General features: G+C 64.3%; 1 protein-coding gene across 5 annotated transcripts in view; it reads left to right on the forward strand.

Annotated features, from left to right (window-relative positions):
• The window catches only part of LRP1 (LDL receptor related protein 1), an 83,196-nt gene that overhangs the window by 29,131 nt on the left and 31,595 nt on the right, over positions 1 to 22,470 (forward strand). For 3 of the 5 annotated variants that reach the window (XR_012626794.1, XM_074854064.1, XM_074854066.1), the window contains exons 7-25: positions 10,227 to 10,389; positions 11,996 to 12,218; positions 12,517 to 12,706; positions 13,965 to 14,108; positions 14,415 to 14,651; positions 15,259 to 15,439; positions 15,674 to 15,896; positions 16,152 to 16,341; positions 16,552 to 16,677; positions 16,855 to 16,995; positions 17,313 to 17,438; positions 17,696 to 17,812; positions 17,950 to 18,030; positions 19,059 to 19,109; positions 20,133 to 20,300; positions 20,635 to 20,817; positions 20,998 to 21,198; positions 21,284 to 21,529; positions 21,813 to 22,010. Coding sequence is in view for 4 of the 5 variants with exons in the window: in XM_074854064.1 (XP_074710165.1) it covers positions 10,227 to 10,389; positions 11,996 to 12,218; positions 12,517 to 12,706; positions 13,965 to 14,108; positions 14,415 to 14,651; positions 15,259 to 15,439; positions 15,674 to 15,896; positions 16,152 to 16,341; positions 16,552 to 16,677; positions 16,855 to 16,995; positions 17,313 to 17,438; positions 17,696 to 17,812; positions 17,950 to 18,030; positions 19,059 to 19,109; positions 20,133 to 20,300; positions 20,635 to 20,817; positions 20,998 to 21,198; positions 21,284 to 21,529; positions 21,813 to 22,010 (3,189 nt within the window). In the remaining variant the exon portion in view is untranslated. The remainder of the gene's footprint in view (positions 1 to 10,226; positions 10,390 to 11,995; positions 12,219 to 12,516; positions 12,707 to 13,964; positions 14,109 to 14,414; positions 14,652 to 15,258; positions 15,440 to 15,673; positions 15,897 to 16,151; positions 16,342 to 16,551; positions 16,678 to 16,854; positions 16,996 to 17,312; positions 17,439 to 17,695; positions 17,813 to 17,949; positions 18,031 to 19,058; positions 19,110 to 20,132; positions 20,301 to 20,634; positions 20,818 to 20,997; positions 21,199 to 21,283; positions 21,530 to 21,812; positions 22,011 to 22,470) is intronic. The other 2 variants (XM_074854067.1, XM_074854068.1) reach the window with 1 other exon arrangement.

Raw genomic sequence — 22,470 nt, forward strand, 5'->3', positions numbered from 1 at the left:
TGTTCCTATTTCCCGAGGGAACGGCCCTTGCACGGTTCCGCGGCGCGGGTGGCTGCCGGCGCGGGGCGGCGTTGGCGCCGGTGTGGCCTCACCTGTGTCCCCGCGGGTTGGAGACGCGCGGGGAAACGTCCTGGCGGGGTGGGTTTGTTCATGAGCACAAACTAGTTGGAGAAATGAATTTCCCCCAGCCCAGTCCAGTGCTGGGAGTTGTGATGAGGAGATAATGTCACTCACCTGCTTCCCTCTGAGGACACTGGGGAGACCTGTGAGCCAATTAGTGGTTTCCCTCTTTATTCGCTTCTTTATGGCATTATCTGCTGACAGCAGGAGTCCGACTCCCCGGAGCTGCTGCTAATGGGGCTTGAGTTGGCATCTGATGGGGGGAGGCTGATGCTGAAGGGCTGGAAATTAGCTCCCCCCAGCTGTCGGGGGTTGGTGTGGGCTGGTGAGATGTCACAGCCCAGCTCTGATAGCGGCCCCACATCCCGGCCTCTCTGTCCCTGCTCCCTTCCTGCAGAGAGATTAGTGTCACTTGTGTTGTGGGAGATGTGTTAAATGAATGCTATTAACAGCGCTTGGCAAGACCCACTGTGCCCTGAAGCTTTGCTCTTCCCCTGGTCCTTGCACTGCTAAACCCTTTCTTCTATCCGCAGTCTTGAGCACCAGTGCACTTTTTCATGGTCCCTGTCTCTTGGTTCCCAATGCCCGTGGACATTTTTCACAGGCAGTGATTTTCTCAGTTGATCTGAGCTGGCCGGTTCCCTACCCCCAGGACTTTTTCCAGGGACACACTAAAAATCAGAGGCTGGTGAAGTCTTCCATCTATTTCTCTTACAAAAAACCCCAAACCACCTCATGTTGGAATTGAATTATTTCTCCCCGCCATCACGCTGCGGTGTCTGGGAAGCCCTGGGCCCCTCTCCGGCGTGGAGGTGACATGGAGGGGACAGGGATCGTGGGGCTCGGTGCTGGTGGCCGTGGTGGGGGCGGTGTGGCCCCTCGCCGGGCAGGGGTCCTGTCTGTCCCCATCCCTGTGAGGAGCTTGGAGATGGCACCTTCCTGCCCAGCCCCTGGGACTCGGCTTCCCTTGGGGCTGCTCCCTGGGTGCTCAGCACCCCCCAGCACCCTCCAGGCTGAGCCCGCGGGGAGGATGGGGCATGAGCACGCGTGCGATGGCGCGGGAGTGGTGCGGGGGGGCTTGTTCTTCCTGCCGACGCTGAATTGCAACAAGGGGAACTTGTCTGGTCCTTCCTCCCTTTCCGCTCTCCCTCCCTCTCCCTCTCCTCTGCTCTGTGTGAAAATCCAGCGCTGTTTCTGACCAGGAGGGTCCTGGCAGGCGTTGCACGTCCGCTCGCGCTCAAGGACAGGGAGGCGCGTGCCTGCGAGGGGCAGAGCCACTCTCCAGGCTTTGCTCCGCCGGCACCCGGCGTCTGCTCGGACCAGTCGAGCGTCGCCACTGCGAGCGGGGCGGGTTCCCTGTCACCCCCCGGCCCCCGCCAGCCCGGACCCCTCCAGACCCAGCCATGCTGCCCGTGGGTGCCTGGGGATGGCTGGTGGCCGGGGTGCGTTTTGCTCGGCAGTGGCAGCACTCGCGTGTGGGTGCGAAGGAGAGGAGCTGCCAGTGCCCTGCCTGCACCTGGTAGGGGCTGCGGCCAGTCCCCACGGACCCACCTGGCCCGGTGGGTAATCCCTGACCTCCGGGGACTTTCTGATCCTGTGGGCTTTCTCAACCAGATTCCAGCCTCCACGTGTTTCCCGAGACAATGTCCTCGTTTGTTTGGAGTTGGGCTTCCAAAGAATTTCAAAGCAAAACAACACACCAAAAAAAAAAAAAAAAAAATCTGCTTCCAGGCCCTTGTGCTGCTCAGCCCCCCTCCAGCGGGCAGCCCCTGGGTCGGGGCTGCCCCCCCCTGCCATGGGCGCGGGGCTGGAGCGGGTGCGGTGCGGGTCCTGCCTGGACACCGGCCAGTCCCGGGGAGGTGGTGGGTCCTGGCCAGGGTGGCCGTTGCCTCAACTGTAACTTTCCTGCTGCCGTTTCTGCCAGGATGAACGTGCGCAGAAATCTCGCTGTGGCCTGTGGCCTGGGCGGAGGCCCCCGCTCCCCCAGCTCCCCTTGCCCCCCAGCTTGACCTGCTGCCCGTTCCCCCTTGTCCCGGGGCTGGGGCCGCGTTTCTTGGGAGGGGAGCAGCGCTCCGGCCTGCGTTCGGATTTGTGCGACCTTAGATGGGGTTTGTGCCCGTTCCCCCCTGGTGACACGAGAAGGTGGCGACCCCTCCCCAGAGCGTGCGCTGAGGGCTGGGGGGCGCGTGGCCCTGCGAGGAGCCCCCCTCAAGCAGACACCATCAGCTGGCAGCGCCTTGACCCCGCGCCGGCCGCCTGCCGCCTCCGTGGCATCTGTGAGAGTGCTGCGAGGGCAGCGTTAAAGCCGCGGGGTCGAGTGATCCTCGGTGCTCAGGAGAAGGCAGCAGTTCTTGCTTTTACTATGGAAAAATACTGGAGAACCTGTGTCAGGAGACCGAAACCTGCGTTTCTCAGGGGGTCTCCTGGCAACCCCCCTGCCCCTGCTCTTCCTCTCCTTCCCCTTTCTCGGCCGACTCGTGACTCTGCGCGGCCAGGACCGGCAGCTCTGCGGTGCCAGGGTTTGTTCTGCTGAATGCGTTTATTGTGCTGGAAGGTCGCTGGTGCCAGCGCTGCTGATTCACACCCCCGAGCCCAGGTGCCGCTGCTTCGGTTCTCCCCCTGCACGGGGCGACGGAGCCGGGGCTGCGCTGGCCGTGCCCTGGGGCTGCCCCGGGCCGAGCGGGCAGGAATGTCGACGGCTCGGCGGGACGTGTCCAGGGCTGCTGGGAAAGGGCTGTGGAGGTTCCTTGATTTATTATTTCTTGTTTTAAGGTTTGTTGTTTTCTTTTTGTTTTATAAAACAAGCCCCCAGGAAGGGGTTTGAAATATCAGGACATTTGATCCCAAGTGCATTATAAACCCTAAACGATAGCAATCTGGCCGTTATTAAAATACCTTCCCGGGCAGCATCTATCTAAACAAGCATGTCTAGGAGGTTGTTTTCATTGACTCCATTTCAGCCCTGTTACTCGTAATGACCTGTCCTGTTGCCAATAAGCAGAAGAGCTGTAGGGTTTGGGACAAATTGATTTCGGGGAGATGTTGCTCTGCAGAGGAATCCAAGTACATTTCTTTCCCCACTTTGCATGGAAAGCTATTTTTCTTCCTTGCTGCCTCATGCTAGCCAAGAAAGAGGCTCCGATGTGAACTTACTTGGCAAGAAAGCAGGATGATTGGTAATTTCATCTGCTGATTCCTTTTTTTTTTTTTTTTTTAACTGTTTATGACTGTTCTCGTGGCAGCGATGCATGAGAGCAGGGGCTGGGTGCAGTGTCTGGGGACAGTGTGCTCACGCCAGCGCATCAGCTCTTTGTGTTGGAGGGGACAACAGCCATGAAGATTTTAATCAGTCTGTTAACCAAGCGCCTGCCGGGCTCTGTTCAGCCTGGAGGCCGATCTGCCGCAGCACCCCTGACTTTAATTACCCCTCGGTGTTTCCCCACGTGTGGGTTGGAGATAAAGCCCCCAGCGGGACCGAGACCCCCGGGCTGGGTGGGTTCTGTTTCTCACCGAGGTTTGCTGACGGTCCGAGGGCGGCAGCATCCCCGTGCCGGGAGGGGACGGCTCTGTGGTGCTCGGGCTCGGCCGGGTCTGCTGCCCAAGCTGCGGTCTCCCTTCCTTGTGGCCACCCCGATCCCCCAGGCTGTGGTGGCGGAGTGGGGAAGGGTCTCCTCTGCCTCCCCCTTCCCGGGGCAGAGAAGCCCCATGTGGTTCCCCCCCATCCTGTGGCAAGTGCCACTCCCCTCCATCTCCCTCTGGCCAGCCCCGAGGTGTCAAGTGTGGGGACGAGCTTCGTTCCCACGTAGCTGGAGACAAAAGGGCAAAATTTATGTCCCGAGTAATTGGGATCCGCTTGTGCAGGGACAGGTTTGATTTCAAATGGACAGGAGCATGTTTATCCCAGCACGCATCTCTCCGTCTGTCCCACACCACCGCCTGCCGCGCTCGTGCTGGGTTCACCACGAGCCCTGCTGGGATCGTCTCTGCCCAGACTGGCCCCATTTTCTCTTTCTTGTCCCCCCACCCCTCAGAACCATCCCGATGACAGTTCCCTGGGTTCCCGTCGAGCCTGTGTCTCTCTCCTCTCACCCAGAAGAAAGCCAAGCGCCCTGTCCCTCTGTCGGCCTCTGCTGAATATTTTTGCCCGTGGAACGGCCTCATTAAGGCAGAGTAATTAGCGGTCCCTTGGCTGTCCTCCATGCAGCTGAGACGGAGCTTGCTCCATCTCTGTTCCTGCTCTTCCCACCTCCAGCGCCGCAGCGGGGCTGGCGCGGGGATGCTGCAGGCTGAGCCCGGCGTGGGGAGGGGGCAGGTCTGGGGCCGGGCAGAGGCACAAACTGTCTGGCAGGAGGGTGACAAAATGCTGTCTGGGGTGTCCCCATGCCGCGATGCTGGAGCCTGTGTCAGGCTGGGGCTGTGCCTGGCCCGAGGGGGGCCGGTGGCCCCCAAGTGTTTCCCTCGGGATGTGGCGGGGGGGGGGGTCTGGGACATGGAGGCAGCGTGAGCTGGGGGTGGGGGTGAGCTGGGGCTCACCGGGACGGGCGATGCTCTGGCCTTTCCCTTAACGCGGTCGCTCTGCCCGTCCCCGGGGTCGGCCAGGCGGGGACGTTCCTCCCACAGCGCCCAGCGACCGAGGGGCTGCGCAGCCCTGGGGGGGCCGGTGTTACCCCCCGGCTGGCCCGAGCGTGGGCGCGCGCGTGCACCGAGGCTGCGAGGATCCTTCCGAGCACCGAGTCAGACGTCCTGGACACGGGCCACCAGCTTCCACCCAGCGGTTCCTCCGCTGAGCTGAGCAGCTCAACAGAGGGGGTTTTAAATTTATTTATTTTTTAGCCTGGTTTTCTAAGGCAACAAGGCTGACGTGATGGCGGTGGCTGTGCATGGCGGTGGCTGTCCCGTCCGCAGTCCCCTCCGCCCCATCTCGGAGCTGGCAGCACGGCTCGAGGTGGCGGCTCCTAGCACAAGGAGGGGTCTGTTCCCGGGAGCCGGGGCGGGGGGGCTGCGCTGGACCCCTGGGGGCCGCGGGGTGCCCGTCCGCCCCATGGCCAGCGCCCTTTGGGGCTGGAGTTTGTCTTCGTGCCTGTCCTGTTAACATACTTCTAATTAAGGAAAATTGTCCCCAGGAGCAGTGTTTATCCATGGAGTACGTTGCCGTTACAGAGACGGTCTTGTTCTCCGGGGGAGAGGATGTCTGTGGAGGGAAGAGACAGAAATTCCTCCAGATTATGGTATTATGTAAATGTATCAAATGGATCATTCCCTATAAAAAGGAAAGTAGGAAACCAATGTATTTGAGAAGCCCTGGGGACTGCATTCCTGACGAGCCTCCGTTCCTCTTCTGGAGGCATTTTTGAACCGAAACGTTCGGCAACTTTTCCAAGCCCTTTTCCGCAGGAGCCACGTGTCGTTGGCTCTGCCGGTGCCCGGTGCCGCGGGGCGTGCGGTGCAGCTGCCTGCCGGGGCATCTGGCTGGGTGGCGAGTTGGACACGGCCCCCCCTCGCCCCGTGGGCTCTGGCTCGGGGGGGATTTTGCCAGGAGCGGAGGAGGCAGCGCCCGGGGGGCTGCTCTCTGGGCGGTTCTGGTGCACTCTGCCCGCGCCGCGGCTGCGCCGCTCTCCCTCTGCGTCCTCCGCGGGCGGCCGCTGCAGCCCCATTGCCTCAGGCGCTTGTTTGCTGCTGGGGCTCGTGTTAGGTCTGACCCACCGTAGCCGAAGCAAAAAGTGTGGGTTGTTCTTAGTAGGTGCACTTGGACGTAAATATTTTTTACTTAAAACAACATGCAAATGTCAGCAGCAGGGCTCAGTCCAGCTCTTTTATCTATCCCACGTGCTGGGGCAAGGGTGAAAATGCACCTCAGCAGAACGGGGGCGAGGACCGTTGGTGACAGACCTCTGTGCCTGGCCTTGGGAGCGGCGATGATTTCAAGGGGGGTTCCCAGCAGAGCTGGGACCTCTCCTGAGCAGTGTCCCCGTCCCGCCCTGCTCCAGACGCCGCATGGCGAGAGCTCCCTTCGGGACTCCTTGAGAGGTGGGATTCTTTCAGACCGCTGCAGCGCAGGGCGCTTACTTCCAAGTGCTCTTCCACTCTTTGCACCTTCGCCACTATAGGTGGCTTCTCTTCTACGCTTAACTGTGCACGGGCGAGCTGCTGAGTTGCTCACATCTTAATTGCAGCTGTTTCAGAACTGTGTCGAAATCCATGTTTTAGTCTGAGAGAAGATTGCGCGTTTCCTTCCTCCTTGTGTCAGGCCACAATTGATGTATTTGCAGACTGCACAACAACTGATTCATGCAGAGGAAAGTTATGCGCTGGGTCAGCAAAGCTCGTTCCCCAAAAAACCCACAGCCTTGCAGTGCTTGACTGGTCGTGGGGTAAATCAGATGCTCTGTGGCTCGGGTTAGGGGAGGGAGCTCCCGTGGACAGCCCTTGAGGTGATGACCCCCTCGTGTCATGGAGCTCTTTGAGCGGTACAGGACGCTCCCAGCCCCATCGAGCAGAGGGTGGAAATGGGACTGGGGAGGGGGAAGGTTATTGCTGAGAGAGCCTGGGAAGACTTGTAGGAGTTGATGGGGCCAAGCACTTCTTGGGTGGAGGCTAGATGCTTCTGCTGCCTCCTGGGGCAGTCACTGTCCCTGAGCGTGCCCTGGTAGTGCCACGACAGGTCTCAGCCCAGTGTCAGAGGAGTCTGGGCTGGAAGGAGCCCTCTCCTCCGGCCAGCTGGCCCCCGCGGTGCCTCCTCAGGGCCGGTTGGCCCCGAAGGCTGCTTCAACCGGTGTCCATGAGAAGGAAGAGGGAAGATCCAAGCACAGTGTGACGTGGGTTATTTTGTGGCAGGGGCTTCAGCAAAAGCTTGGTCAGAATCACTCGGTTCATGTTGAGCATGAAACCAGGAAACATCTGTGCAGGGTGGGTTTCGGAGTTTGCTGAAGTTGCCAGCCCGCCCTTGTTGAGCAACGTGCCATTTGTGCACTGGTGAACTTCTTGATTCTCCTTCTCTCCTCTGTCCTCCCTTCGTCCACCCTTTCCCAGGGAGGGCAACGGTCAAAGCCCGTGTCAAGCGCTGGTGCTCCTGGCCGGTGCCTCTGCGGGGCTGGCTGGCGTGCCGGCGGCTTGCTGGCCTGGCGAGGTTGGTTAGCTTCTTCCAGGAAGAGCCTTTAAAGTTGACATTCCCTGTTCTCTGCCCCCACAAGCTCATTTTCAAACACTAGCAAGTAAATAAATCTTGGGAAATTAGTTTTGCATGTTGCAATTGCTTGCAACGCCCAGCCATGGTTGAGCAAGGAGGAAGACTTGACTCTGGGATGGGAATTGGTGGGGGGGATGCACTCGCCAGCCCCACTCTGCTGCTGCTGGTGGCTGTGGGCAGGAGGAGGGGGGTGGTTGCTGCCCCCCAGCTTCTTCCTTCTGCGAAAGTTGTTCCCAGGACCCCTCCCATGCCGGGGACAGGCTGGTCCCTGCTGGTGCCCCTGAGCTGGGCATGTCTTGCCGGCCACGGGTGGCTGCGGCACGACCTCCCTGGGCACCCACTGTCCTGCTGGGGGGACGCGTGGCACCGGGGGGGCCGTGTCCCTCACTCCTCCCCTCTCCCAAAGCCAAATAGTGACGGGGGGGAGAGCTCTCTGCAGGCTAACACGAGGGGTTAAAAATAGACATTTGCTAAATTAGCTTCCACTGAAAGTTCAAGAGGAAATCCAGGTTTAGCTAAGGCTACAAGAAAGAGCTGAAAATAATAATAATAATAAAAACTGATTCCTGTGAAGGGGGGGGGGAGGATGGCAAGCAAGGAGAGAAGGAGCAAGCTGAAAAACAAAAGCCTTTGAGGAGGGTAATGCTTTCCAGCTGCAAAAATACAGCCTGGGAGAAGAGCAAGTGCTTGCGTCACCCCCAGCTCCCCAGCCCAGCGCTGCCCTGCTCGGAGCTGGGGCCTGGCCGGGAGACCCCTGGGAGACCGGGACCCTCTGCTCTGACCAGGAGAGGCGACTGTGGTGGAAATGGAGGGAGGGAAGCTGCAGGCCCCAGGAAGCGAGCGGCTGGAAACCTACAGCTTCTTTTGGCCACGTTCCCTTCTGAGCCCCGTGCAGCGTCTGAGCGCCGCATTGGTGGACGGGTCGGATGCAGCTCTGTCTCAGCGGGACGTGGCCGGTGAGGTGGCAGTGGTCCCGTGACGCCAGGGGCTTTGGGAGAGGAGGACCGAGGTGCGGGCAAGTGCTGGGGACGGGGTGGCGACGGCCGGGCCCCCCGGGAGGAAGGCAGCAAGGAAGAGCCAAAGCCTGCGGCCGGGGGGGTCCGCAGCCCTGGGCGGGAGCGAGGGCCTCTGCACCGTCCCGCCAGGCGCTCCCGTCCGCCCCAGCCTGGATCGCTCCCCCGGTCCTGTGACTCTGACTCAGCCACGCAGGCGCCAGCCAAGACCTGCTTTTTTCGGGAATTCTTGCACATCCCTTTGCTGAAGCGTTTCTCGCCCAAGCAGGGCTGCGCGTGTGCGTGGCTCTGCTGCCCCCTCCCCTTGTCAGGGGGTGAATCAGGGCTGGGGGTGTAGGGGGGGGCGGGCGCTGCCGCAGGCAGCGTGACTCAGGCAGCCCCATCTCGGAGGCAGAGCGCGGCCCTTGCCTGCCCCACACCACCTCCCTCCACCCCCGTGCACCTTCTTGTTCAGCACAAAATGTCTGTTACCATCGGGCACCCAGGGGCCAGGTCAGGGGGTGCGGGGGCCCTGGCTGGACTCGGCTTTGCCCCGGGCCCACTGCTGGCTCTGGCACGTTGGGCAGCACAGCAGGAGCCCTGCACGGGCCTTAGGCTCGGTTTGATGATAAATCCTTGGCTCTGGCTGTTTCCACTTGTTTTTACAAGATGCATCACGCTGGGTGGCGGCTGCGGGCGCCGCAGCCTCGCCCTTCCGGAGGGGCGGTCGGTCGGTCACCAGCCAGCCATCCCGCCGGCAGCACGGCCCCGTCGTGGGCTGCTCCGTGGAGGTGGTGAGCCGGCCTGGACAGCTCGGGGACTCGGGGCTCGGGTTGGTGCTCAGACAGGGCACCCAAACCACTGGGTCTCATCAGAGTCCAGGCAGCGCTTCGCGGTGCTGCGGCAGGGAAGGGCTTGACATCATCAGGCCGAACCCCGCGAGCAGGGGGAGTGCAGGACGTTGCAAAATGTCCTGGCTTGATTCGTGTTTTCCCTCCCTCTGCGCTGCCGAGCTTCTGCGCTGGTCAGTAATTCAGCGGTGTCCGGCCCTTCTTCTCCGGGGCTGCCTGGGTCCCGCTGACCTCGGGGTGGTCAGGCTGTGGGGGTGCTGCTGCTCCCGTCCCCGCTCCCCCTGGCCCGCGCCGGCCGCGAAGCCGAGCTGTGGCGCTGGGTGAGACGGGCCTCCAGAGCACTTGGCATCTCCCGGACGTCCTGGGAGCTGCAGCCCCTCACCCTGGCCTTTGGCCTGGGGCTGGCGGGTGGTGCTGAGCAGTGCCGAGCACTGACCTGGTTGCAAGGAAGGAATTTGGGTGCATCGGGTTTATCCGATTTAACAGGCTTTCACTGGTTTAATTAAATACTTAAACGCTGTGTGCCAGATGCCGTCTCTCACCTGCTGCAGGGCTCGGGGCATCCCTGCTGCTCCGGATTAGGCTGCCCAGGCTGCCTCGCCTGCGGGGGCCCTGCCTGCAGCCGCCGGCTGCTGCGCTCCCCCCGTGCTGCTGCGAGCGCGGCCTGGGCAGCGTTTGCCATCCCGATGCTGTGCTTTGAGCCTCTCCCCCTTCTGTGCTGCTTCACCTCCTCCCTCCTGCAGCGCCCACCGTGCAGAGCCTTCCCCTGCTTGGGCCCCGGTTCCCGGGAGGTGCTTTCCCGGCTGCGCTGCTGCTGGCGGCTGGTGGGCCGGGGCGGTGGCAGGAGAAGACGGGTCGCTGTGTCGATGGGTGCGGGGTGACCAGGGTCTGGGCCACGGGGCAGGTGGCATCTCCTTCGTGGCTCACACAGCCTTGCTCCTCGGCTGCATCCCTGCTCGAGGTGCCTGGTGGGCTGGGAGGGGGTCAGAGACCCTGAGCAGAGCCACGCGTGGGGCTCCTGCCTCCCTCCCTCCTGCCCTGCCTGACCTCTCCTCACCCCCTTCTCCCGTGGCCTAGATGTGGAGCAGATGGCCATCGACTGGCTCACGGGCAACTTCTACTTCGTGGATGACATCGATGACAGGATCTTTGTCTGCAACAAGAACGGAGACACCTGTGTCACACTGCTGGACCTGGAGCTGTACAACCCCAAGGGGATAGCGCTGGACCCGGCTATGGGGTAAGTCCTGCCTGGGGGGGGCTCAGCATCGCTGCCTGGACCTGCACCTCGGATGTGGGGAGGGGGAGCGAGCCAAGGGGGTGCGGGGTCACTGGGATGCTGCCGGAGAGGCGACTCGCCAGCCTGCGAGGGCCCCTCTGGGCTCCAGCGGTGAGTGAATGGCAGCGTTTTCTCTCCCTCAGCTGAGACTGGGGCCACGTGCTGTAGGGGAGTCGTGGCAGCAGCGTTCTGAGCAGCCCACGGCTACCAGCCAATTCGGGAGGAGGTGAAGGTTCAGTCCTTAGGGGTGGGTCAGAGCAGCCCGAGCCTCTGCTGAGCTGGTGCCACCGGTGTGGGAGCAGAGCTGGCACCGGGGACATCAGCGTCTGACCCTGGGGCTTCTAACTGACTGTTCTTGGCCACAGTCAGCCAGTGAGTGGTCCCACCCTCTGGGGCTGGAGAAGCCCCTCTCTGGAGGGGCACTTCCCACCCAGGCAGCGGCTTTGCCGGTGCTCGGCGCTGCGGGACGGGCCTGGCCAGGCTCGGGACATGCTGCTGCATCCAGCTTGTGGCTGCCTGGTGACAGCTTTGCGCCAGCTTTCGGGAACCGAAAGTCAGATATTGCACGGATCGAGCAGCTCCCCTTGCCCCTGTTTGTGCGGGGCGCTGCGGTCAGATGCCTTTTGCAAAACCCCGAGCATGGGGAAGCTGCGATGCTGAATCTTTGGGGCAGCTGCCGGGCCCCGGGAGCGGGGAGCTGGTGTGGCCGAGGCCGCGGTGGGCAGGGCAGAGCGCGTGCGGGATCCCACATGCAGTCCAGCCGCAGGGCACGTGTGCGGGGCAGAGCCCGCTGCCGGCCGGGACACGTCTGTCAGCCCGTCCGCACGGTGCCGGCCTGGCGGCGCCCTCCGTCCGGGGACACACACCCGTGTGTGCCGCAGGGTCCCATGGAACCGGGAACAAGGACATCTCCCATCTCACCCGCTGCTTTCCAGATGGGTGCTTTCATCCTTGCCTGAATGAAGAGTTGATGTTATTGAGCATAAAACCTGAAGTTGCTTTTACAAATAAATAAATATCTCATAGCAGCCTGGGGAGAGGCTCTGGCCTCCAACAGGGAAGGGGCAGACAAGCCCCACAGGCGACTGAGTTAAAGTCTCTCGGGCTCTGCCGCAGAGACCCAGCGCGGCCCGGGTGCTGAGCCGGTGGTGCTGAGCCCCGGCCCTGGCTCTGCCGTGTCTGGCAGCGCCGTGCCAGGAGCTGCCGCCGCAGGCAAGACAGCTCCCGGGTGCATGGCACCACGGGCAGATGCGTCGGGGTTGGCTGGTGGAGGGCCCTGGACCTCGTCCTGGTGGCACCAGCAAATCTGGGTTCAAGCTTTTGTCTACCTGTCTCAGCATCTCCGCGGGTCGCTGCGGCTCCTCTGAGCCCCCTGCCCGGTGCCTGGCAGCGGCGCAGGCAGGTGCTGCCACAGGCAGCAAGAAGCTCCCCTGGACTGGCCCCGGCCGGGAGCTGCGGTGGCAGACCCCGTGCCCCACCGTCTGCAGGCGTGAGCGTGCCCCGTCTGTCCGTCTGCGTCCTCCCGCTCTCCAGGCTCTGAGCTCCCGCATCTGCCCTTCTCCTGCAGCAAGGTGTTCTTCACCGACTACGGGCAGATCCCCAAGGTGGAGCGCTGCGACATGGATGGGCAGAACCGCACCAAGCTGGTGGACAGCAAGATCGTCTTCCCCCACGGCATCACCCTGGACCTGGTGAACCGGCTGGTGTATTGGGCTGACGCCTACCTGGACTACATCGAGGTGGTGGACTACGAGGGCAAGAACAGACACACCATCATCCAGGGCATCCTGGTGAGCGGGGCCGGGCCGGGGGCCTTACGGTGGAGTGGGCTAGAGTGTGTCCGAGCTGGGCTGCTGGGGTCACTGGTCCACAGGCTTGGTTTTGCTGGTCCAGCGAGGGCGCAAGCTGCTGAGCACCAACCGGTCCTGCAGCACCCGCCGGCCGAGCCCAGGCTTGTGTCCTAAATGAGGGGCTTGAGAGCCATAGGGTGGGAGGAGGGTTGGGGATCGGGGGCTTTGCACGCCTGGGAGCCGGGGTTCTCATGTCTCCTCCTACATTCCTGGTGGACGCCCGCATGGTGCCTTCCAGATTGAACACCTCTATGGACTGACCGTCTTTGAGAACTACCTCTATGCCACCAACTCCGACAACGCCAACGCCCAGCAGAAAACCAGCGTCATCCGGGTCAACCGCTTCAACAGCACCGAGTACCAGGTGGTGACGCGGGTGGACAAGGGAGGGGCACTGCACATCTACCACCAACGGCGCCAGCCCACAGGTGGGACCCCGGCCTGCGAGAAGCAGCTTCTGGGGATGGGGACGGGCTGCACCCTCCAAATTCCCTCTCCTAAGGGGGCCTGACACCCAGGAGGGGTTCACTCGCCCTGGAGCCTCTGTCGGTGGCACTCTGTGGCCCTGAGGAGCCGTGCTCAGCCCAGGCCTGGCCCTGCCTGACTGCCCCCAGCTCCCGCCATCCCCACGCGCTCCGGGTTCCTGGGCAGGGGGGCAGCAGGGTGAGGGTCACTGCTGAAGCCTGCCCAGGGGTGCCGAGTGCCAGAGGGGCCAGTACGGGGGAGCCGGCTGCCTGGCTGTGGTCCACAGGGACTCCGGGCGCTGCCGTCCTGCTGACAGCGCTCCCCAGCCAGGGGCTGGGCTGGGAAACCTGCTCCCCCCACAGCCGGACACTGGCCTCTTGCCAGTCTGCCGTGCACCCCGGGGTGCCCCCGGTCCCCGCTATGGCTCTGTCTCCTCCTGCGAGAGACGTGGCAGCTGTCACCACGGGCTGGGCAGCTGCGCCGCATGGTTGATCGATCATGTCTCACTGGAGAGCGCAGGGACATTGGAGCAGATGCAGCATCTTGAAATATTAATGGCTCCCTTGGCGGTGCCCACACGCTCCCCATCCCCGCTGCCGGCGTGTTGCCCTTTGACCCGGGCTGCGTGTTCCCGGGCACTCAGGGATTTCGAGGGAGTTGAAAGGCGCCGTCCCCTCCCTGCATCCATCCCTGCTTGCCTGCTCCACCCCCAGCACCTTCCTGCGGTTAATCAATTTACTCGTTTAAAATCCTCTTAGCGTCCGCAGCCTGCTTGGCATTTTCCAGAATATAAAACTAATCAGGAGATTTCCGAGCGGTGGAGGAGTGTGGTTAGCGGGACTCTCCGGGCTGGTGCTGTCCCCACGCAGGGACTCATCCCGCCAGCGCTGCCCTCGGCGCGGGCCGTGACGGGTGGGCTGGCAGGACGGCGGCAGCCTGGCCCCGCGGCTGTGGCGGTGCGCTGGCACACGCCGTGCTGGTTTCTGCTCCGCAGCGATCCTTGGTCTGGGCAGGACCTTCCCCGCCTCTGCGGTGTCCGTGCACTGCTCGGCCCCTGGCTGGTGGCCAGCAGCTCGGGGGGGGAAGGGGCCCCCCAAAGCTCAGAGTGCAGCAGCACCCGTGAGACCATCTCGGCATCCCTGTGGCTGCGGGCCGGCCTGTGCCCACGGGGGCAGGACACGTCCGCACCGCTCCGGCCGCTCAGCCCGTGCTGTGTTGCAGTGAGGAGCCACGCCTGCGAGCCCGACCAGTTCGGCAAGCCGGGGGGCTGCTCCGACATCTGCCTCCTCGGGAACAGCCACAAGACCCGAACCTGCCGGTGCCGCTCCGGGTTCAGCCTGGGTAGCGACGGGAAGTCCTGCAAAAGTGAGTCCTGGCCCAACCTGCAGAGCTGCGGTGGGTGAGGGGGCCAGCGCGGGACCGGGGAGGGGCAGAGGCACTTGTGCCAGAGGCTTGGGAGCGCATGGGCCCGGGGGCAAGCAGAGCTTTCCATTTCCTTCCCTCCCGGCTGCAGACACCCCTTCCCTCCCTGGCCTGAGCCGTGGGCTGCCTGCGGGGCTCTGTGGTCCCAGTCTCGCACCCGCCACCCCCTGAAAGCCCCGGTGCCTCGGCGGCTCCCCCCGCACTGCCCTGGCCTGGCTGGGGGTGACGGCTCTCCCTGTCTCTCTGCAGAGCCTGAGCACGAGCTGTTCCTGGTGTACGGGAAGGGGCGTCCGGGCATCATCCGCGGGATGGACATGGGGGCCAAGGTGCCGGACGAGCACATGATCCCCATCGAGAACCTCATGAACCCCCGAGCACTGGACTTCCATGCTGAGACCGGCTTCATCTACTTCGCTGACACCACCAGCTACCTCATCGGGCGCCAGAAGATCGACGGGACGGAGCGAGAGACCATCCTGAAGGACGGTGAGTGGCCGAGGGCCCAGCCTGGCCCTGCCGGGCGCGGGCAGCCCCTGGGAGCCGGCCGCAGCGGCCATCAGTGCGTTTCCGCGCGCAAAGGCGGCGCTTCTGTCCTCTCTCTTGTGTCGTTGACCCTTAAAACTTAAGGTTTGAAGCTGCTGTTGGGGTTATCTGTAGACTGCTGTTGAGAGACAGGTACAGAGCACGTGCTGCAGCAGAGGAGGGTCCCCTGTCCCTGGATGTCCCCCTCCTGATCCGCTCAGATGGGAGGAGGAGGAGGAGGGATGTGGGATCCTCAGTCAGAGGGTCCCAGGGCTCCACGCGGTGGCTGATCCATCCCCATGCTGCCAACCCAGTTCGTTTGTGCTGCCTCGGGGTGAACCACCCAAGGATGCTCCTGAATTTGGCTTTTTCCAGCTCAGGCTCCCTGTGGCTGCAGCAGCTCTGGGGTTGCTGCCCGTGCCAGGGCTGGGGGGGACCTGTCATCCCCGTCAGTTTGAGTTGGGATCAGGTGGTGTCGAACGCACCGTGAATCATACGGGGCTGTCGCTTCCGCTTCCCATCTTCCCGCTGCCGTGCAGCCCTGGTGACAAGCTCCTGCTTCTCCCCAAAGGCATCCACAACGTGGAGGGGATCGCCGTGGACTGGATGGGGAACAACCTGTACTGGACAGATGACGGCCCCAAAAAGACCATCAGCGTGGCTCGGCTGGAGAAGGCCGCCCAGACGCGGAAGACGCTGATCGAGGGGAAGATGACGCACCCGCGGGCGATCGTGGTGGACCCCCTGAACGGGTGTGGGGGCCTGGGCGGGCGGGGCCGGCTCGCGGGAGGGCATGGTCACCGCGTCTGAGCTGTGACAGTGGGGCCGGGCAGCGGCTCCGGCCGTGGTGACGGCGGCGGCTCTGCGCTGGGCTGGGCTGGGCCTTGGCCGTAGGCATGGGGCAGCAGGACATCCCCGCGGCCAGCGGCGGGGTGGGCTCCAAGCGCAGCTCGTCTGCATCTGCAACAGCTCTGTGTCTGTGGCAGGTGGATGTACTGGACAGACTGGGAGGAGGATCCCAAGGACAGCAAGAGGGGCAAGATCGAGAGAGCCTGGATGGACGGTTCCAACCGCAACATCTTCATCACCTCCAAGACCGTCCTGTGGCCCAACGGGCTGAGCCTGGACATCCCGGCCAAGATCCTCTACTGGGTGGATGCTTTCTATGACCGCATCGAGATGGTCTATCTGAATGGCACCGAGCGGAAGGCGAGTGGAGACCCCACAGCCTCTCAGACGCGGGTCGCCCAGGCTGGGCCCGGGGGCAGCCGAGCTGTTGCCCTGCTGGCGGCTCATCCGCTGCAGTTCTGCCCAATGGGTGACTGGCCACATTCGGCCACGCTGCCCTGCGGCCTGTCCCCTCCTCTCCCCTTCTAATGTCCCTGGCTCTGTCCTGCCCTGAGGGGCCTCCCCACACACCCGTCCCGGCTAACGATGAGCCTCTCCGCCTCCCCGCGCCCGCAGATCGTGTACGAGGGACCCGAGCTGAACCACGCCTTCGGGCTGTGCCACTACAGCATCTTCCTCTTCTGGACCGAGTACCGCAGTGGCAGCATCTACCGCCTGGACCAGGCCTCCAAGGTGGTGACGCTGCTGCGGAACGAGCGCCCGCCCATCTTCGAGATCCGGATGTACGACGCGCAGCAGCAGCAAGGTGCTGGGGCCACCCCTGCCCGGCACCATGGGGACCTGCCCCGCATGAGGGAGCGACGGGGCCAGAGGAGGGATGGGACTGGGGACGAGGGCTCCAACCGTGGAGCCTGTTGAGGGGGTCCAGGGGATGGGTGCCCAGCCTGCCATGTGTCAGCAGGGTTGCCTGGGTGCTGAGGTCCCCTCCTCCTCACCCCTCACCTTGCCTCCGCAGTGGGCTCCAACAAGTGTCGCGTAAACAACGGCGGCTGCAGCAGCTTGTGCCTGGCCACCCCGCGGGGCCGTCAGTGCGCCTGTGCCGAGGACCAGATCCTGGGGTCGGACTCTGTCACCTGCCAGGGTAGGCTGCCTGGGGGCCTGGCCCCGGGGGGGACCCCTTTCCCCCGGCGATGGGGGGGACACGGGGTCTGCGGTGGCTCTGGCACATCAGCCTGGGGACACAGGACTGTCCTTGCTGCTGCCCTGTGCTTGGTCAGTTGGTTAAAATCATCCCCCCCGTTTGCTTTTCCCTTGCCAGCCAACCCGTCCTACATCCCCCCCCCGCAGTGCCAGCCCGGGGAGTTCGCCTGCAAGAACAACCGCTGCATCCAGGAGCGCTGGAAATGCGACGGTGACAACGACTGCCTGGACAACAGCGACGAAGCCCCGGAGCTCTGCCGTGCGTAGCCGCCTCCCGCACGCCGAGGTGGCGCTTGGCGCGCTCCTGGGGCAGCGGGATTCGGGCGAAGCTTCCGCCAGATGTGGGGCCAGTGCCTGGGACGGGCTTGGGCAGCCGGGACCCCTGTGTCCCCTCCCCAGCTCTAGGAGGGGAGCGGGAGTGAACGGTTGAGGGGGGGAATGGTCATGAGGATCCTGGATCCCCCGTTTGGGGACAAACTGCCCTTTTCTGTCTCAGCTTTTCACCCTGCCAGCATGGAGGAGGAATGGGGGGGCTGGGTGGGGAGGGCGGGTCCTGAGCACGTGTCTCCCCTGCAGACCAGCACACCTGCCCCTCGGACCGTTTCAAGTGCAAGAACAACCGCTGCATCCCCAACCGCTGGCTCTGCGATGGGGACAACGACTGCGGGAACAACGAGGACGAGTCCAACTCCACCTGCTCCGGTGAGGAGCCTGCGACGAGCTCAGGGAACGGGGAGGGCTCACGCTGCTGCGCCGAGCCGCAGCTGTCGCTGCTCCCCGCGCGCTGCAGGGCGGAGGCCGAGGGTCCGGGGCCTGGCGTGTCCCCGCTGCCCACCTTACAGCCGCTTTGGCTTCTGCACCGGTGCCTCGCAGGAGCCCCGGGGATTTGTTCCTAGCCTTTCTCCCAGCAAAGCCAGGCACCGCCAGCTGCTAAAGCTCTGTCTCTCTCCCCGTGCCAGCTCGGACCTGCTCTCCCAACCAGTTCTCCTGTGCCAGTGGGCGCTGCATCCCCATCTCCTGGACGTGTGACCTGGACGACGACTGCGGGGACCGCTCTGACGAGTCTGCCTCCTGCGGTGAGCTGGGGCGGGGAGTGCCGGGAGTGCCGGGCCCTTCCGGGGAGCCCCGCTGCTCACCCCACCACGGGGCTGGGCCGAAGACTGGGCTGCGGGGCGTCTCCCCGACACTGACGGTGCCTCTGCCTCCTCTGCAGCGTACCCGACCTGCTTCCCCCTGACACAGTTTACCTGCAACAACGGGCGCTGCATAAACATCAACTGGCGGTGTGACAACGGTAAGGACCGTGGCCGCGCGCCTGCCCAGGGGGGCACAGCTGGGGATGGCGAGACCAGACGCAGGGGTGCCCGGCTGGCGGGGGGCCCAATCCTGCCAGGGTCACTCACCAGGGTCACTGCACAAGGGGCAGAGCCTGGGCTCTGAGGGGAGGCAGCGTTAGCTGAAGCTGTAAGTGCGTCCTGCAGCACCGAGACCCACATTTTCCTTGGCTGCCCCTGGGGGAGCATGTGTTGCAGGAACAGTCTGGCAGGGATCATTTGAGCAGACCTTGGTGTTCTTTACGAGGTGGCCAAATCTCTGCCCCGGTGCTGGAGACGGGCATGGAGTGGCCTGTGCAGCTGGCGTGGCTGAGCCAGGTCCTGTAGCCCCAGGGAAGGCAGGAGAGGTCTCCCGGGGAGCTTACATCTGGCCTCAGATCTGTTTCCAGGGCCAGGCCTGGGAGAGAAGGTTTACCCCAAGGCTGCTTTACTTCCCCACAGGTTTATTTCAGTCTTCCTAGCAGCTCTGCATCGTTGGGTTTAATTAGTGGCTTCAGAGACACGTCCAGAGCTGCCAAGCGCACGTGCTGGTGCCGGGCGTTAGCAGGGAGCTGCGGGCACAGGTCTCTCTCCCTGGGCTCCTCCTGAGCAAACGGCCTCTTCCTCCCGGGGCAGCCCCCGCTCTGAGCCGCCCCGCCAAGGGTGGCCTCTTCTCCCGGGGATCCTCCGGCGCTGGCAGCTCACAAAAGCAGTGGCCTTGGCGTGGAGCAGCCGAGAGCCTCGCCAGGCGTCTGCGGGCAGGAGCCACAGCGACAAGGGGCTCCCAGCCCAGCCCAGCTGCCCCGGGCCCCTCCAGCACCCTCCGCTGCCTCTGGTCTCGCCTCCCGGGCCGCTTGGTGTCCCTGCGCCGCCTCTGCGCCCCTCTCCCTGTCAGTGTTCACATCCTGGCGTCAGCGTGTTTTTGTGCCACCCTCCGTGCGTGTGCCGTGTTGTGTTGTTTTGTTTGTCATTGTGCCCACTCTCCTGTCTGGTTGGTTCTGTGTTTCAGAAAAAGATTGTGGGGATGGCTCTGACGAAAAGAACTGTCCAAAGCCTACCGGTTAGTGCATAGATCAACATGCACCAGACCCTCAACTTGGCCCCACACAACCCCCAAACCTGCCCCCTCCAGAGTGCTGGGAGCCCCATGGGCTGCTTCTCCAGACACTGGCAATGCCCCCGCGCTCTCTGGCAGTGCCCCCGCGCTCCAGCAGTGGGGGGGATGTGCCAGGTGCTGTCCCCCCCAGCTCACCGAGCTCGGGAAGCTCCTGGCGGTGGGTGCCCAGAGAGGTCAGGGTCTGCAGCTGCAGGAGCCGGGCCACTGGTGAAGCTGCACAGCAGCTGTTGGTGCCATTGTCCCCGTGCCCGTCGTGGGCTCCTCTGTGCAAGGGGATACAGAGGCACCGGCAGGCAGAGGCCCTTTACTGAGCTCAGGCGGGGCGTCTGCAGCAGAGCAGAGCCCTGGGGCGGCTCCAACAAGCTGGGCCAGCCCCGTGCCCCGTGCCCTGTGCCGGTGAGGTGAGGGGCTGCATTGCCAGTGTCCCAGCACCGTTAGACTAAAGCTCGCTCTGCCCGTTGGTGAGCGATGGGGTTTCCCTCCAGACAAGCTGACACCCCCCAATTGGTCATACCAGCCCCCCTCCCCATGGATGTGCCCCGTAAAGGAGGGCACCGTCCCCCAGCTCCGCTCCCCCGCGGAGTGGAGCGGCCCCCGTGGTGCCGGGCGCCCTCCCGGCCCCCCCAGGTACATGGCTGATCTATGCAGTTTCTGTGTTTCATTTTCTTTGTGCGCTGCTGGTGCTGTGGCTGCCCCCATGAGCGTGTCGGGGGGCGGGAGGGCCGGGGGCTCTTCCTTCAGCCCGGCCTCTCCGGCGGGGGTCCCGCTGCCAGCGCCGAGGGGCTGCCCGTCGCCCCACATCCTTTCTGCCGGCCTGGTCCGTGTGATCCCCGTTGGTCCCCGCTTCCCCCGGCCGCCTCCTCTGGCAGGGGGGTCTCTGACTTCCTCCCTCCTGCCGTGCCTCCAGCCCTCCCCCTGGCCGGCCGGCGCCCTCTGAGCCCCCTCCCGCTGCCCTTCCCTCTCCAGACAACGACTGTGGGGACAACAGTGACGAGGCGGGCTGCAGCCATTCCTGCTCCAGCAACCAGTTCAAGTGCAACAGCGGGCGCTGCATCCCCGTGCACTGGACCTGCGACGGGGACAACGACTGCGGGGACTACAGCGACGAGACTCACGCCAACTGCACCAACCAGGGTGAGCCCCGACCCCGGCCCTGCCCTGGCTGGGAAGGAGCCACGACGGACCCTCCTGGGCCTCAGCTCTGCTGCCGCCCCGCCTGGAGAGCCAAAAGCGCGCCCCCCCCCCCCCCCCCCCCCCCCCGAGCGGACCAGAGCCCCTCCCTTCCAGGCAGGGAATCCTGCAGCATCCTCTGCCCACGCTGGTGCCCGGGTCCCCCCTCCTGCACCTCTGGGTGCCCCTGGCCCGTTCCCTGCAGGCCGAGTGCCCAGACCTCCCCCCAGCCCAGCACCCGCCTGGTTTCCCGCTCCTCGGGGCAAAGGTGCTGAGTGGGTGCGTGTGCCCCCCGCAGCCACGCGCCCTCCCGGGGGCTGCCACACCGACGAGTTCCAGTGCCGGCTGGACGGGCTCTGCATCCCCATGCGCTGGCGCTGTGACGGCGACACAGACTGCATGGACTCCAGCGACGAGAAGAACTGCGAGGGGGTCACCCACGTCTGCGACCCAAATGTCAAGTTTGGCTGCAAGGACTCAGGTGAGATCAGGGGAGGGGGGAGCTGCTGCCCCCTGCCCCCCCTGACCCAGGGGAGGGGCTGGGACCCTCCTCGGCTCGGAGGGGACGGGGACAGCAGGGGAGGGACACCAGCCCCGGGGCAGGCAGGAGCCCCAGTGCCTGGAATAACAATCACCTCTGCCCCTGCTCCCCCCTCGGCAGCCCGCTGCATCAGCAAGGCCTGGGTCTGTGATGGGGACAGCGACTGCGAGGACAACTCGGACGAGGAGAACTGTGAGTCGCTGGTGTGCAAACCTCCCTCCCACACCTGTGCCAACAACACCTCCATCTGCCTCCCCCCCGAGAAGCTCTGCGACGGCTCTGATGACTGCGGGGACGGCTCTGACGAGGGCGAGCTCTGCGGTGAGCGCGGCGCGGGGCGTGGGACTCGGGGCCTCCCACGGCCGGGAGCTGATGAGGACCTGACGGGCGCGTCCTCTCTCCGCAGACCAGTGCTCCCTGAACAACGGCGGCTGCAGCCACAACTGCACCGTGGCCCCCGGCGAGGGCATCGTCTGCTCCTGCCCACTGGGGATGGAGCTGGGCTCCGACAACAAGACCTGCCAGATCCAGAGCTACTGTGCCAAGCACCTCAAGTGCAGCCAGAAGTGCGAGCAGGACAAGTACAACGTCAAGTGCTCCTGCTACGAGGGCTGGATGTTGGAGCCCGACGGCGAGAGCTGCCGCAGCCTGGGTGCGTGCGGGTGGGCTGCGGGGATGCTGCTTGTGGCGGGGGTCGCCCTCCCACCGCTCACGGAGGTGGCAGCGGCGCCGCTGAGGACGGTGCTGCCAGGCACAGCCGGGTGCCTGGGGGATCCGCCGGGCAGCGGAGCCCTCGCTGTCCCCACCCGGCACAAGCGGCCCTTTGCGGTGCAGGGGTGTGGGTGGTCCCGTAGCTGGGGCTGGGCCCAGGAGCCAGGGACCCTTCCCCCTGCCCCGGCCGTGCCCCCCTTCTGACCCCGCCCTGCCTTCCCCAGACCCCTTCAAGCCCTTCATCATATTCTCCAACCGCCATGAGATCCGCCGCATCGACCTGCACCGGGGTGACTACAGCGTCCTGGTCCCCGGGCTGCGCAACACCATCGCTCTGGACTTCCACCTCAACCAGAGCTCACTCTACTGGACTGATGTGGTGGAGGACAAAATCTACAGGGGAAAGCTGCTCGAGAATGGGGGTGTGTAGCCCTGGGGGCACGGAGCAGGCTGGGGGGGGACAGCGGGTGGGAAAGCCGGGGCGTGGCTCTGGGATGGGGTGCTGGCTGTGACTTGCTGGCTCCCCGCAGAGTCCACGGCCCCTGTAGCGATCCTGTTCTGCTCTCCAAAGTTGCTCATTATGTAGGAATTAATTAGCATTCCCAGCACTTCCCTAATGGTAATTACAGCCCGGCAGCTGGGAGCACAAAGCCGGGCCCCCTCCCCATGAGTGCTGCAGGGCCGTGGAGGGGGCACCCGCAGGGGTGCAGCGCCAGCCCAGCGCCGGCACCGCGGACGTGGGGCTGAGCCCTTTGGGGTTCGGGCCCCAAGGGGGGGGTGATGCGTCCCCCCCACCATCCACCCTGGTCAGGCTGGGTGGGGCCGTTTGGGAGGGGCGCGGTGGTGCTGGGGAAGAGGCACCGGCCTGAGCTGTCCCGGCGC

Source organism: Strix uralensis, chromosome 33 (genome assembly GCF_047716275.1).
Source record: "Strix uralensis isolate ZFMK-TIS-50842 chromosome 33, bStrUra1, whole genome shotgun sequence".
NCBI lineage: Eukaryota > Metazoa > Chordata > Aves > Strigiformes > Strigidae > Strix > Strix uralensis.